The 15,774-nt window shown below is 35.4% G+C and overlaps 1 protein-coding gene across 1 annotated transcript in view; it reads left to right on the top strand.

Moving 5' to 3' along the window:
- The window catches only part of MAN1C1 (mannosidase alpha class 1C member 1), a 378,811-nt gene that overhangs the window by 212,193 nt on the left and 150,844 nt on the right, over positions 1-15,774 (top strand). Inside the window, exon 9 of the mRNA XM_053705384.1 lies at positions 4,425-4,540. Within this exon, the coding sequence (XP_053561359.1) occupies positions 4,425-4,540 (116 nt within the window). The remainder of the gene's footprint in view (positions 1-4,424; positions 4,541-15,774) is intronic.

Raw genomic sequence — 15,774 nt, 5'->3', positions numbered from 1 at the left:
AAACCTAGCATGTTTCATTAACCCCTTCCATGCACATGATGAGCTATAGCTCCTCGTGCACATCGTAGCCTGCAGGCGCATGATGAGCCATTTTCATTATGCAGGGGAAATGCCGTTAAAACACTGCTTTCTGCCTTCCCTGCATTACAAGCTGGGGACCCTTGCTTGTCCCATACTCCATAGAGAGGCCAAAAAGCAAATTGTGTAGATTTTCTTCAAAATGCTACAAATCAAATTGCTGTAAAAAGAATTGTACAGAAATATGTGGATACATTTTTTAACTGGAGAGCAAATGTTTTAGCAACTAACAATAGGGCTGATTATAATGTTACTGCGATTCATCTCAGTAATTAGATTAGTTACAGCCTGGGCTACATTTCAGCTGTGTTTCTGGGAACATCTACATCTCCTACATCTTATGCTGATGAAAGCACTGGAACAGTATTGAATGATAATGTATGGTTAATTAAAGTACCTTTCCTGGTGCTTCTTCTAGGTGTTATTACAAATACTGGCATGAGACCCCCACCTCCAGAAATCCCCAACACAATACTCCCCTATATAAATAGCCCATTACTTCCATTATCCCCCAATGTACAAGAATTGATTAACCCTTCAATTGCCACAATATCCCCTCAGCTAATTTACCCATTAACCCTTTGAGTGCTAATGACGGCTCTGAGCCATCACAGAGTTTCTCACTCTGGTGCTAATGACGGCTCAGAGCCGTCATGAGCACTCTCCCACCTTGAGGGAGATCTGGGGGCTCCTAACCGCTCCTACCCCGGCGATCGTGCCTGTAGAGAGACAGGCATCGCCGGGGCTTCATGTGATGCGCGGTGACGTCACGCGCAATGACGTGATGACGTCACTGTGCAACTTTATTTATACTTAACTATATTAAGTATAGGAGGGGGCATGCTGCTTAGTAATCACATAACCTTTCCAACAGTGTAAGTATTGGGGGTCTGTAAAAAAAAAACCTTAGAAAATATTAGCACCTAGGTGGGAAAGTGCTTAACACTCAAAGGGAAACCCAATTATTTCTTTCTTTCATTTTTTTTAGAAAGAACATGCAATTTTAAACAACTTTCTATTTTACTTCTATTATCTATTTTGCTTAATTCTCTTGATATTCTTTGTTGAAAAGCATATCTGAATTGGCTCAGTAGCTGCAGATTGGTGGCTGCACATAGATGCCTCTTGTTATTGACTCACCCATGTGCATTGCTTTTTCTTCGACAAATGATATCTGAAAAATTGGAATGCTTTTTAAAAGTGTATTCTTTATCGGAATCCTGAAATAAAAGTATTGGGATTCTAACGTCCCTTTAACTATAAATATCATATCTGCAATACATTTCTCTGCCCAAGTAACTCACATTGACTGCAACCTTCCCTCGTGTCAACTGTGTCTCCAGCCCCATAAAATATATTTCTACTTTAGTGCTGGCTTCATTGTTTTTCGTCACCCCCTTAAAAATGGCTTTTTTATCAGTTCAATTAAACTATATCTCCTGCCATTAATGGCCAGATTTTATCACAGTGAACCTTCTCAGTGTACTCTGACAGCTTGAGAAAACATTTTAGGTTAACACTAAAAGGGATATGAAACCCAAATGATTTTTTTCATGATTCAGATAGAGAATGACATTTTAAGCAACTTTCTAATATACTTCTATTATCATTTTTTCTTTGTTTTCTTGGTATCGTTTGTTGAATGAGCAGCAATGCACTACTGGTTGCTGACTAAACATATGGCTGAGCCAATGATAATCGGTATATATATGCAGCCACCAATCAGCAGCTAGAACCTAGGTTCTTTGCTGCTCCTGAGCTTACCTAAAAACCTTTTAGCAAAGGATAACAAGAAAAGGAAACAAATTAAATAATACATGTTATGTGATTTATCTTATCAAATGCCCGTGTGGGTGGATTTACATTGGCGAGACTACCCAGAGAGTAAGGGATAGGATTATCCAACATAAATCAAATATAAGATGTAAAGATCTAAATGCCCTAGTCTCTAGTCATTTTCTATCAAAAGGTCACTCAATTGCTCAATTAAAGTTCCAAATAATTGATCATGTTCCCATGAGAGAATTAATTTTAAAGAAAAGAGAATCTATGTGGATCTAAAGGTTAGATTGCATGTTCCCAAAGGGTATGAACCGTGAAATAGATCTAAATATTTTTCTTTAGATTTTTCTGTAAAAAAATTTCTCTAAATTGTTATTTGGATTTGCTTAGATTCTATCTTTCCAAATATGATTATTAAGAAAAAAGAAACACTTTCTTCCGGATCTGTAACTACTCTATAAGAGGTTTTTCTGTAAAACAATTGTTATTTTGAAAGAAATTGTTTTTCTGTAAAAAAAAAAAAAAAAAATGTTGTAAAAAGTATTCTTGTATGCTTCAATACATGTATGTAGCATGGTTAGACTTTTTTCTAAAGGATATTATATGTTATTCTTTATACTGACCACTAGGTGGCATTTACACTTAAGAGTTAAAATTCTCTGTCATTGAATGTTATAATTAGCAACACCTGTGGTAGAGGGTATTTAAGAGAGGTGTTTAGTATGTTTAAGTTATATGATTAAGGGTATTTGAGCCCGAAACGTCATGATTTTGTGTGCCTTGGTACAATAAAATTGGAATAATTTGTACAATTGGAGGTGCTGCTTGAACTTTTTTCATTTGAATTACAAGTAAATTGGAAAATTGTTTAAAATTGTACGCTTTGTCTAAATCATGAAAGAATTTTTTTGAATTTTATGTCCCTTTAAATTACCGTTAAATACAGTAGAATTGCCCAATCAACACATGCATAATAACAAGACAATGTAATAGCACATACTCTGTATTTAAAAGGAGCAGTAGATTTATTTTTTCTACAAAATTTGCTTACGTTTCCTCTTCCTGTGTCATGTGGCAGCCATCAGCCTATCACAAAATGCATATATACTGTGATCTCTTGCACATGTTCAGTAAGGAGCTGGTACCTTAGTGTGAATATTAAAAGATTGTGCACAACTTGATAATAGAAGTAAACAGATTTTTTTTTTTAAATTGCTCTATATGAATCATGAAATCTAATTTTGACTTTAGTGTTCCTTTAATTGGTGAAATAATAAACCAATCATGGTTTAAGGAAGCGTTAATATGCCTATTTAAAAAGGCTGACCATGCAGAAAGCGCTGACCTGTTTATGTTATCTTTCTTCATAGAGTCTATTAGTTGTGTATTGAATTGCTAATTAAGGCTTGGCTTGTTCAATTAGCAAAAAAAACATCTATTTCAAATACATAAATATTTGTCTTCACCAGTCTCCACAGGGATATTAATTTATACTGCTAACTCCTGTTTACATAGCTTTTCTGTGGAGCATACAGGCATATTCATATTTTCAATATAGGTAGCTCTATCAGCAGTCAAAACCAGCTATATCAAATGTCAAAATAAAGATAAAGGAGCTGTTTGCAAACATTTAAATACACTCAATTAGTTTTAGTGGATCATTGGGAATAAATTAAAGGGGAGACAATTTTACAATACAATGTTCCTTTAAATATCAGAACAGGAAAAGGGTTACATTTTCAGATTCACCCTATTAACCCTTATATGTAACTATAGGGAGGATTACTCACAGGTGACCTTGCCTAAAGATGATGAAGAGCTGATCACTTTTTGATTAAAGTAGAAAATCATAAATCACTTTCTTTTTGGAGCTTTTAGATAAAGATTTATGGTTTCATTCAACATAGTTAAAGGTACAGGGACATGAAACCCACATTTTTTTCATTCATGATTCAGGTAGAGCATACAATTGTTTTTCCAACTTACTTCTATGATCAAATTTGCTTAATTCTCTCAGTATCCTTTGTTAAAGGAGCAGCAGTGCACTACTGGGAGCTAGATGAACACTCCAGATGAGCCAATGACAAGAGGCCTCCATGTGCAATCACTGTTTAGCAGCCACCTCTCAGCAGTTCATTGCTCCACCTAAGCCTACTTAGGTATGCATTTTAACAAGGGATACCAAGAGAGTAAAGCAAATTAGATAATAGAAGTACATTTTTAAGTTGTTTAAAATGACACACTAAATAATGAAGTTTAACTTTGACTTTACTATACCTTTAAAGCGAGAGCCCACGCAAGAGTGCACTACTGGGACTTAGCTAAACACATCTGGTGAGCCATGGTGCTTAGCTACCAATCAGCAGCTTGCTCCCAGTAGTGCATGATGTCTCCTGAGTCTACCTAGAAAAGCTTTTCAACAAAGGAAACTAAGATATCAAAGGACAATTAATAATGGTAGAAAATTGAAAAGTCTCCTAAATGTACATGATCTATATGAACCATGCAAGTTTTATTTGGAGTCGCATGTCCCTTTCATATATAAAATGTTTGTCACTCTATAGATCACGTATCTCTTGGAGGACTTGGTGACAGCTTCTATGAATATTTAATTAAATCATGGCTGATGTCAGCAAGGCAAGATAATGAAGCTAAGGGAATGTACTATGAAGCATTAGAGGTAAGAGGACACTATTGTGGATTTCTTTTATGTTAAGTGTGAGATAACTATGTTTTTGTTTTGGTGTTTTCTTGACTTTTTGGTGGCAAATAATTGCCTTTGTGTTGGAGTGATCTAAAAGGGAACAAATTGCTTAATGACTATACACTAGATTTTTTTTTTGCATAATGTTTTGTAGGTGATCCATATATATAGCCCATCTGGGAGTGTTTTTATAACAATGTATAGTTTTGCTTATTTTTTATAAGATTGTGCTGATTTTCAGATTCCTAACCAATCCCCAAAGTATTGGATGTAGACCCAAGTCTACAGACTCCTGCTTGCTCCTGTTTGTGTAATGGGTCTTTTCATATGCAGTGGAGGGGGTGAGGGTCTGCTCTTCCTGCTTTCTCAGCCCCTATCAATGGGTATCCCTGACTAACCGCATCAACAGTGCTAAACTGGGAACTTCTAAGTATGTTTTAAAAAAGGTTCTATACTGGATTTTTAGATTAGTGTCTGTGCATATTCTTCTTTATAGTAGCGTCTGAAAATTGGTGTATACTGTCCCTTTAAATACTATACTAATATTTACTTGTGACATTTTATATGGTTAGAGATAAAGCTCACTTTTGTTTATTTTGCATTACAGTATTCTAAAATAACACTGCTTTTTTTAATATGATAATAATCTAAATATTTAGTGAGATACATTTTAATACAATGCAAAATTACTCCTCACTGAGGACAGAGGTTTTTTTTTTATACTTCATAACAGTTTAGGATATTTGATCATCTCAAGGAAAAATTAGATATTTGTTTTCACTGCTTTTAATTATTCTAAAATAATGAATTAGGGGCTCGATCCGATAAAAATCGTCGCCCGCAAAAGCTGGCGACGCCAATATTTGCGCTGGTTTGGTATCACATATACGGCGTAACCTAGAAGTTACGCGCGTATATTTCTGCCGTCGCCCGTAGTTTTTTGGACCATAGGCAGGTATACCAAACCAGCGCAGTTTGGTATCCAATATACAGCGTAAGGACTTACATGGCGAAAATGGAGAAATCTTACTCCATTTTCACCTCGCCACAAAAAGCAGCCGTAAGAAGCCTTATGCTGAGTATTGGAGCCCCGTAACTCTCTAAACTAGCTGCTAAATAAACCTAACACCTAACGCATGCACAATGTCTATCTAACTGTCAACCGCGATCTGCTAAATAAAACCTAACACCTAACGCATGTGCAATGTCTATCTTTCTGTCAACCGCGATCCCCCGCCGCAATCCCTAATAAAGTATTTAACCCCTAAACCGCCGCTCACGGACCCCACCGCCATCTACATAAACTAACCCCCTACTGTGAGCCCCTAAAACCGCCACCATCTAACTGATCTATCCCCTAATGTGAACCCCTTACACCGCCGCCATCTACCTTATCTATCCCCTAATCTGACCCCTTACACCGCCGCCACCTATATAAAAAATATTAACCCCTAATCTAATCCCCCTATACCGCCGCCAGCTATATTAATATTATTAACCCCTAATCTAATCCCCCTAAAATAATTATCTCTATTACCAGCCCTTAAAAGGGCCTTTTGCAGGGCTTTGCCCCAAAGTAAACAGCTCTTTTGCCCTATAACCTGCCCTCCCTACACCGCCGCCACCTATATTAATAGTATTAACCCCTAATGTAAGCCCCTTACACCGCCGCCATCTATATTAAAATTATTAACCCCTAATTTAATCTACCTACCCTGCCGCCAGCTATATTATCTATATTAACCCTAAGTATATTATAGTTAATATAGTTATTACATTATATATATTAACTATATTAACCCTAATTATATTAGGGTTAATATAGTTAATATAGTTACTATAGTATTTATATAAACTATATTAACTCTATCTAACCCTAACACCCCTAACTAAATTTTTATTAAATAAATCTAATTCATATTATAAACTAAAATATTCCTATTTAAATTTAAATACTTACCTATAAAATAAACTCTAAGATAGCTACAATGTAATTAATAATTACATTGTAGCTATGTTAGGGTTTATATTTATTTTACAGGTAAATTGTTAATTATTTTAACTAGGTATAATAGCTATTAAATAGTTATTAACTATTTAATAGCTACCTAGTTAAAATAATTACCCAATTACCTGTAAAATAAATCCTAACCTAAGTTACAAATACACCTACACTATCAATAAATTAAATAAACTACAAATATCTATTTAAAAATACAATTAAATAAACTAAACTAAATTACAAAAAAAACCCACTAAATTACAAAAATAAAAAAAAGATTACAAGATTTTTAAGCTAATTACACCTATTCTAAGCCCCCTAATAAAATAATAAAGCCCCCCAAAATAAAAAAATTCCCTACCCTATTCGAAATTAAAAAAAGTTCAAAGCTCTTTTACCTTACCAGCCCTTAAAAGGGCCATTAGCGGGGCATGCCCCAAAGAAAACTGCTCTTTTGCCTGAAAAAAAAACACAATACCACCCCCCAACATTACAACCCACCACCCACATACCCCTAATCTAACCCAAACCCCCCTTAAATAAACCTAACACTACCCCCCTGAAGATCTCCCTACCTTGTCTTCACAACGCCGGGCCGAACTCCTCATCCGATCCGGGCGATGTCTATCCAAGCGGCAAAGAAGAGGTATTCATCCCGGCGATGTCTTTATCCAAGCGGCAGCAAAGTCTTCTTCCATCCGGCAGCATCTTCCATCAAGCGGCATCTTCAATCTTCTTTCGTCGCTCCACCGACGCGGAGCATCCATCCCGGCCGACGACTGAACGACGAATGAGGTACCTTTAAATGATGTCATCCAAGATGGCGTCCGTCGAATTCCGATTGGCTGATAGGATTCTATCAGCCAATCGGAATTAAGGTAGAAAAATCTGATTGGCTGATTGAATCAGCCAATCAGATTCAAGTTCAATCCGATTGGCTGAACCAATCAGCCAATCAGATTGAGCTCGCGTTCTATTGGCTGTTCCGATCAATAGAACGCCAAAACGACGTCTGAGGATGTGGCGTCATACTTGGTGCCAAAAATGTGGGCGTCATACTTGTTCCACTTTTTTCTCACATTATTTAAGTCTCACTTTTTTTGTTGCTTCTGGTTGCTAGAAGCTTGTTTATTTTGCATTTTTTCCCATTCCTGAAACTGTCATTTAAGGAATTTGATAATTTTCCTTTGTATGTTGTTTTTTTCTATTACATATTGCAAGATATTCAAAACACTGTTCCTGTATCAAGAAATGCTGAGGGATTCCTGTTGACTGATATCAGTCCTACCAAAGCTAAGTTCATTTATTTTAATGTTATGAATGTTTATCTTTAGCTATGGTTTGTAATAAGTTATCATGATAAACGTTTACATGCAGAATCCATTAGTATTTATGCTTTATATTGCTATTCTTTTTATATCTATGTACAAGATATACTTAGAAATTTATAAGAATATTTTTCTGATTCTATTTTAAAGGCTTTGTCTGACGTCCCGCCTTCTAATAAAATTATTAGGTCTTTTTCAAACTTCTTTTTTAGTTGATGAAGTTTCAAATGACCAACAACATAATGAATTATCCTTCTCTGATGGTGCTTTTTTTCTCATTCAGAATTTTTCTTCATCAGATATTGACACTAACAAATCTACTTTTTTTCTTTATTAGAGTACATTTGTTCTTTGTTCAAAAGGTGTTGATTATTTTGGAAATTGAAATATCTAGTTCTTTTGATTTTAAAGACTAGCTAACATTTAAATTATTAATCTTCTGTGGTTTCTTCAGAGGTTTTTTTCCAGTTCCTGATACTAGGGAATTTTCTTTTAGTCCTTCTTTAAGGTTTTTAAATTGTATTTTTTGCCGGTAGTTAATTTTCAGTTTTGAGGAAAGATTCCCCAAGTTAATGGGGCTATCTCTACTCCTGCTAAATATACTATTATTCTTATAGCAAATAGTATTTATTTTTTTCCTTCAGATGGTCGTATCTTATTTAAGGAAAATTATTTTCAGGTACTTTTTCTTAGACCTGTAATTTATTTGGCTGATGTTGCAATTGCTGCATCTTTCTGGTTGGATACTTTAAGATCAAGTATCGGATTATGATTTGTTTAGCATTGTTAAAAGGACAAAATCTTCCAGCTTGGCTGGTAAGGGGCAGGTTAAGACTTTTTTGAAATTTGTTTGGTTCTATTAGGTCCAAACTTCTTAAACTTTGGGTACAGAATAGGTTTCAGAGTAAAACCGTTTGTGAGAAGTCTTTTTTCTATATCATATTCCAGCTATTCCAGTAAGACTAACACTTTCCTGAAGTGTGTCTCAGACATGGAGTTTTCTGGGGTATTTTTTCCAGTTTCATTTTAGGAACTGGGTTTTGGGGTTTTTATTCAAGACTATTCATTGTTCCAAAGATAGAAAATCTTTTTGAACTGTCATATAAGTGTACCATCTTTTAGAATGGTGTTTATATGGTCTATTCGGCCTTTTTGGTCAGTGATGGCATTATTTGTCTACAATAGATACAATAGATGCATATCTTCATTTTCTGTTTTCATTCAGATTATTTTTATTTTCTGAGATTCTCTTTTTTTGACCAGAATTACCAATTTGTTGTTTTTCCTTCTGGTCTAGCGACAGCTCTAAGAATCTTTTCAAGGTTCTCAGTGTTCCTTATTTGGACGGTATCGTGGTACTGGCTCAGTCTTTTCGTTCTACGGAATCTCATACGTTTCAACTTTGTTGTTTCTTCAAGACATGGTTAGAGGATCTTTTTATCAAAAGTTCCTTGTTTCCTCACACAAGGGTCACCTTTTTTAGGTTTCCAGATAGATTGTGTCAATGTTTTTGTCTCAAGTAACAAGTTTATTGGGTTCCGTTTGTCGGAACCTTCAGTCTCTATTATTTCCTTCAAGTTGCTATATATGAATGGAAGTTTTAGGTTTCATGGCTGCAGCATTGGATTCGATTCCCTTTGCTCATTTCATAGGAAACCTTTCCAGTTTTTTATGCTGAATAATGGTGCAGGGATTCTAGGATATCACTTTTTATATCTTTGAATCCTAATGTTTAACTATCTTTGATTCGGTGGTTAAGATCACCATCATTTAGTTCTACAGGTCTCTTCGGTTCTTTCAACCTGGACCATGATCTCTACAGATGCAAGTCTTTTAGGTTGGGAGGCTGTCTGCGGATCTCCTTCAGCACAAGGGGTTTGGAAATCTCAGGAGGCGAGATTACCATTTGATATTTTGGAACTCCGTGCATTCTCAGAGTTCTTCAGTTTGGTTTCTTTTTGAAGAAGAGACGTTTTTTTCACATAGACAATGTCACAACTGTGGCGTATGTCAATCATCAGGGTGGGACTATCAGTCTTTAGGCTGTGACAGAAGTATCTCGGATATTTTCTTGGGCTAAATCCAGCTACTATCTAATTTCTGTGGTCTTTTTCCCAGGTATAGACAATTGGGAAGCGGATTATCTCTGTTAATCAAGCTTTACATCCAGGAGAATGGTCTCTTTACCCAGATATGTTTTTCAATTTTTCAGATGTGAGGGCTTCCAGAAATAGATCTGATGGCATCTCATCTAGATAAGGAACTTCCCAGGGGCCTATTCAGGTCCTGGGATCCTCAGGCGGAAGTAGTGTATGCATTAACACTTCCTTGGAATTATCAATCTGCCTATATTTTTTTTTTTTCATCTCTGGTTCTTCTTTTTAGAGTGATTTTCTAAATCATCAGAGAGCAATCTTTGGTGTGGCTGGTGGCTCCAGCATGGCCACACAGGTTTTGGTATATGGTTCTTGTTTGGATGTCCAGTTGCCAATCTTGGTTACTTCCAATAAGGCCAACCTTATATCTTAACATTCGTTTTTTTCATCAGGAATTCAAATTATTAATTTGATGGTATGAAAATTTAACGCTTAGTACTTAGTCATAGAAGTTTCTCTGACTCAGTGATTAATACTATGCTGCAGGCTCGTAAATCTGTGTCTAGTAGGATTTATTATCGAGTTTGGAAGATTTACATCTCATGATGCTCTTCTTATGAATTCTCTTGGCATTCTTTTAGAATTCCTAGGATTTTATAGTTTCTTCATAAGATTGTATCTGCATGTTCCTTGAAAGGACAAATCTCTGCTTTTTCTGTGCTGTTTCACAGTAAGAATTGCTAAATCTTTCTGATATTCATTGTTTTGTTCAGGCTTTGGTTCGTATCAAGCCTGTCATTAAGCCAATTTCTCTTCCTTGGAGTCTTATTTTAGTTCTGAAGGCTTTACAGGCTCTTCTGTTTGAGCATATGCTTTCTTTGAACATTATTTACTTTCATGGAAAGTATTGTTCTTTTTAGACATCTCTTTAGCTAGAACAGTTTTTCTTCTGAATTTCCTTTTTTTTATTTTTCATCAGGATGAGGTGGTTTTTGCTGTCCTCATTTCAATTTTTACCTAAAGTTGTGAATTCTAACAACATTAGTGGAGGAATTATTGTCCCTTTCTTGTGTCCTAATCCTAAGAATTCTTTGGTAAGATTCTTAAATTTTTTGGATGTGGTAAGAGTTTTGAAATATTATGTTGAAGCCTACTCAAATTTCAGACAGACTTCTAGTCTATTTGTTATCTTTTCTGGTTTTAGGAAAGGTCAGAAGGCTTCTGCCTTTTCTTTCGCATCTTGGTTAAAGCTTTTGATTCATCATGCTTATTTGGAGTCGGGTTAATCCCCGCCTCTGAGGATTACGGCTCATTCTACTAGGTCAGTTTCTACTTCCTGGACTTTTAAGAATGAAGCTTCTGTTGATCAGATTTGCAAAGCAGTGACTTGGTCTTCTTTGCATACTTTTACTAAATTCTACCATTTTGATGTTTTCTCTTCTTCAGAAGCAGTTTTTGGTAGAATAGTACTTCAGGCCACTGTTTCAGTTTGATTCTTCTGCTTATAACTTCAGTTTTTTTCATTATAAAAATTGAAACTTTTGATTTGAGTAGTGGATTAATTTTTCAGCGGAATTGGCTGTCTTTATTTTATCTCTCCCTCTCTAGTGACTCTTGCGTGGAAGTTCCACATCTTGGGTATCTGCTATCCCATACGTCACTAGCTCATGGACTCTTGCTAATTACATGAAAGAAAACATAATTTATGTAAGAACTTACCTAATAAATTAATTTCTTTCATATTAGCAAGAGTCCATGAGGCCCACCCTTTTTGTGGTGGTTATGATTTTTTTGTATAAAGCACAATTATTCCAATTCCTTATTTTTGATGCTTTCGCTCCTTCCACTTCTTGGCTATTCGTTAAACTGAATTGTGGGTGTGGTGAGGGGTGTATTTATAGGCATTTTAAGGTTTGGGAAACTTTGCCCCTCCTGGTAGGAATGTATATCCCATATGTCACTAGCTCATGGACTCTTGCTAATATGAAAGAAATTAATTTATCAGATAAGTTCTTACATAAATTATGTTTTTTCATAGGTTAGCCGTTCACGTTGCCTCAGTAACATGTATTCACAACAACACATCCCATTCAGGAACCACCGTTACCAATGAATATATTACAGACTGTCGGAGACTCTTGCACACGCCCCATCAGGGCGCACCTCCTCTCCCATAGGTTAAATGTTCATGTTGTCTTGGCAGTATGTATAAACAATCGTCAGTGACGCCCATCATAGAGAAAAATATCCCAACAACAAACGAGAGCTCCAAATCACATCAAAGGACCAAAACAAAGATCCGATACCTGTGATCTAGTCACTAAGACTAAGATCATCAGGGCCACTCAAACCAAATTATCATAAGCCCCGCAAAATGAAACTAGCCGTATACATTTCAAACACAACACAGCGCTCAGTCACGCCCCCTCAATCCTCCCTTCTCATAGGTCACGTTGCCTCAATAATATGGAGCAACCGCTGCCGATGTATATTTTGCAGGCAGACGGCAGGCTCTTACACACGCCTCCTCCAGGGCGCACCTCATCTCTAATAGGTTGAATAGGCAGCATGTGTCAACAAGTGCCGCCCATCCTAGAGAATGTATCTTAACAAAACAACGATAGCGCCAGATCACAATGAAGGATCTAAACAGGGCTCAAATACCTGTGATCTAGTCACTAAGACTAAGATCGTAAGGGCTACTTACACCAGATTGTCGTAAGCCACAGCAATAATAAAAATGAAACAGACCATAAGACAACAGCAAAACAAATTCCAAAAAATTAAAAATATATATAACACGTGAAGCATAAAGTAATATTTTCTGTATTGAAATAACATTGCTGTTTTTAATATGGTATAATAGAAATAGTTAGAGGTGTTTTAATACAATGAAAAAATTTTCCTCCCTGAGGAGCAAGGGGGATATTATATTTAATAACAGTTTATGATTGTATTAATGTGAATAGTCAACTTTAAATTCAGTATTGGCACTTGTCAGCAAAGTTTCACAACAGTAATATGATATAATAGAAATACTTCCTGACTGCCAAACATATTCCACTGCTATTTTTTAATTCATCAGTAAAATTGTGCACCAAATATCGTATTTTCTCAAAAACTTAAAATTTGTATGCAAATTACAGGAATTAATCATACTAAATATGTACAGCATAAATCATATTTCTTTCATGTAATTAGCAAGAGTCCATGAGCTAGTGACGTATGGGAAATACATTCCTACCAGGAGGGGCAAAGTTTCCCAAACCTTAAAAATGCCTATAAATACACCCCTCACCACACCCACAATTCAGTTTTACAAACTTTGCCTCCCATGGAGGTGGTGAAGTAAGTTTGTGCTAGATTCTACGTTGATATGCGCTTTGCAGCAGGCTGAAGCCCGGTTTTCCTCTCAGAGTGCAGTGAATGTCAGAGGGATGTGAAGAGAGTATTGCCTATTAGAATACAATGGTCTTCCTCTAGGGGATCTATTTCATAGGTTCTCTGTTATCGGTCGTAGAGATTTCTTCTCCTACCTCCCTTTTCAGATCGACGATATACTCTTATATACCATTACCTCTACTGATTCTCGTTTCAGTACTGGTTTGGCTATCTACTACATGTAGATGAGTGTCTTGGGGTAAGTAAATCTTATTTCTATTTTATGACACTCAAAGCTATGGTTGGGCACTTTATATGTAAAGTTCTAAATATATGTTTTAAACTTATATTTGCCATGATTCAGGTTAATCAGTATTCCTTCTTTCAGACTGTCAGTTTCAATATTTTGGGAAATGCATATGAATAAATATTTTTTTTCCTTCAAAAATTTTCAAATTGACTTTTTTCCTTGCGGGCTGTTAGGCTCGCGGGGGCAGAAAATGCTTCCATTTATTGCGTTATTTTTGTTGCAAATTTTTTTGTCGCAAAATTTCATCATTTCCGGCGCCATAGTTGACGCCGGAAGTTTACACATGGTTGAGTCATTTTTTGACGCATGTGTGTTACAGACTTTTTTGCGCCAAAAAATGTGGGCGTCATTTTTGGTGCAAAAAAATATGGGCGTTATACTTGGCGCCAAATAATGTGGGCGTCTTACTTGGCACCAAAAAATGTGGGCGTCATACTTGGCGCCATTTTTTCACATTATTTCAGTCTCACTTTTTTGTTGCTTCTGGTTGCTAGAGGCTTGTTTGTTTTGCATTTTTTCCCATTCCTGAAACTGTCATTTAAGGAATTTGATAATTTTGCTTTATATGTTGTTTTTTTCTATTACATATTGCAAGATATTTTAAAAGCTGTTCCTGAATCAGAAAATACTGAGGGATTCCTGATGACTGATATCAGTCCTACCAAAGCTAAGTTCATTTATTTTAATGTTATGAATATTTATATTTAGCTATGGTTTGTAATAAGTTTTTATGATAAACTTTTACATGCAGAGTCCATTAGTATTATGCATTATCTATTGCTATTCTTTTTACATCTTATGTACAAGATATATTTAGGAATTTAGAAGAATATTTTTCTGATTCTAGTATAAAGGCTTTGTCTGCTATCCCGCCTTCTAATAAAATTTTTAGTTTTTTTTATACTTCTCATTTAGTTGATGACGTTTCAAATGACCAACTACATACTGAATTATCCTTCTCTGATGGTGTATTTTCTCATTCAGAATATTTTTCATCAGATATTGACACTAACAAATTTACTTTTTTGTTTTTAAATAGAGTACATTAGTTTTTTGTTGAAAAAGTGTTGATTATTTTGTATATTGAAGTAACTAGTTATTTTTGATTAAGACTAGCTAACATTTAAATTCTGCTTATTATCCTTCTGTGGTTTCTTCAGAGGTTTTTTTTCCAGTTCCTGATTCTAGGGAATGGAATATGCCGGGAATTTCTTTTATTCCTTCTTTAAGGTTTTTAATTGTATCCTTTGTCTGCAGTTAGTTTTCAGTTTTGAGGAAGATCTCCCAAGTTAATGGGACTATCTCTTCTCTTGCTAACATACTACTATTCCTATAGCAGATAGTATTTATATTTTTCTTTGGGAAACTTATTTCTTATTTAAGGAAAATTATTTATTTTCAGGTACTTTTCTTAGACCTGTAATTTATTTGGCTGATGTTGCAACTGCTTCAGCTTTCTGGTTGGATACTTTAGTGCAACAAGTATTGGATTATGATTTGTTTAGCATTGTTAAGTTGATCAACATGCTAATAATTTAATTTGTGTCATCATTTTTTTGATATTTTCGCAAATGAGATTTAATCTATGTCTTTAGCTAGAAGAACTTTATGATTTCAATCTTGGAATGCTATTTTGATTTCTAAATTCCATATTTCTTTTTTTCCAAGGTAATCAATTATTTGGTTCACAATTGGATTCAATTCTTCAACTGCTACTTTGGGCTGCAAGATTGAGTTCTAAGGCTAAATATTAAGCTTTTTTTCTTACTAAGGAACAGAATTCTAAATTCTTCCCCAAGTAACATGTTTATAATTGGAAGTTTTCTTCATTCAATTTAAGCCATTTTAAAAAGCAAAGTCAGCTCCCCAAATTTGCATTTAGGTGCAGTTCTTATTCCAGCTTAGCTGGTAAGGGGCAGGTTTAGACTTTTTTAATAAATTTGTTTGGTTCAATTCGGTCCAAACTTCTTAGATTTGGATACAGAATAGGATTCAGAGTTAAACCGTCTGTGAGAAGTATTTTTTTTCTCTCTAACATATTCCAGCTATTCCAGTAAGGCTGTCAGGTCTTCCTGTACCTTTAACTACTTTGT

The sequence above is a fragment of the Bombina bombina genome, chromosome 3 (genome assembly GCF_027579735.1).
Source record: "Bombina bombina isolate aBomBom1 chromosome 3, aBomBom1.pri, whole genome shotgun sequence".
NCBI lineage: Eukaryota > Metazoa > Chordata > Amphibia > Anura > Bombinatoridae > Bombina > Bombina bombina.
This window is presented reverse-complemented; position numbering and strand designations above follow the sequence as displayed.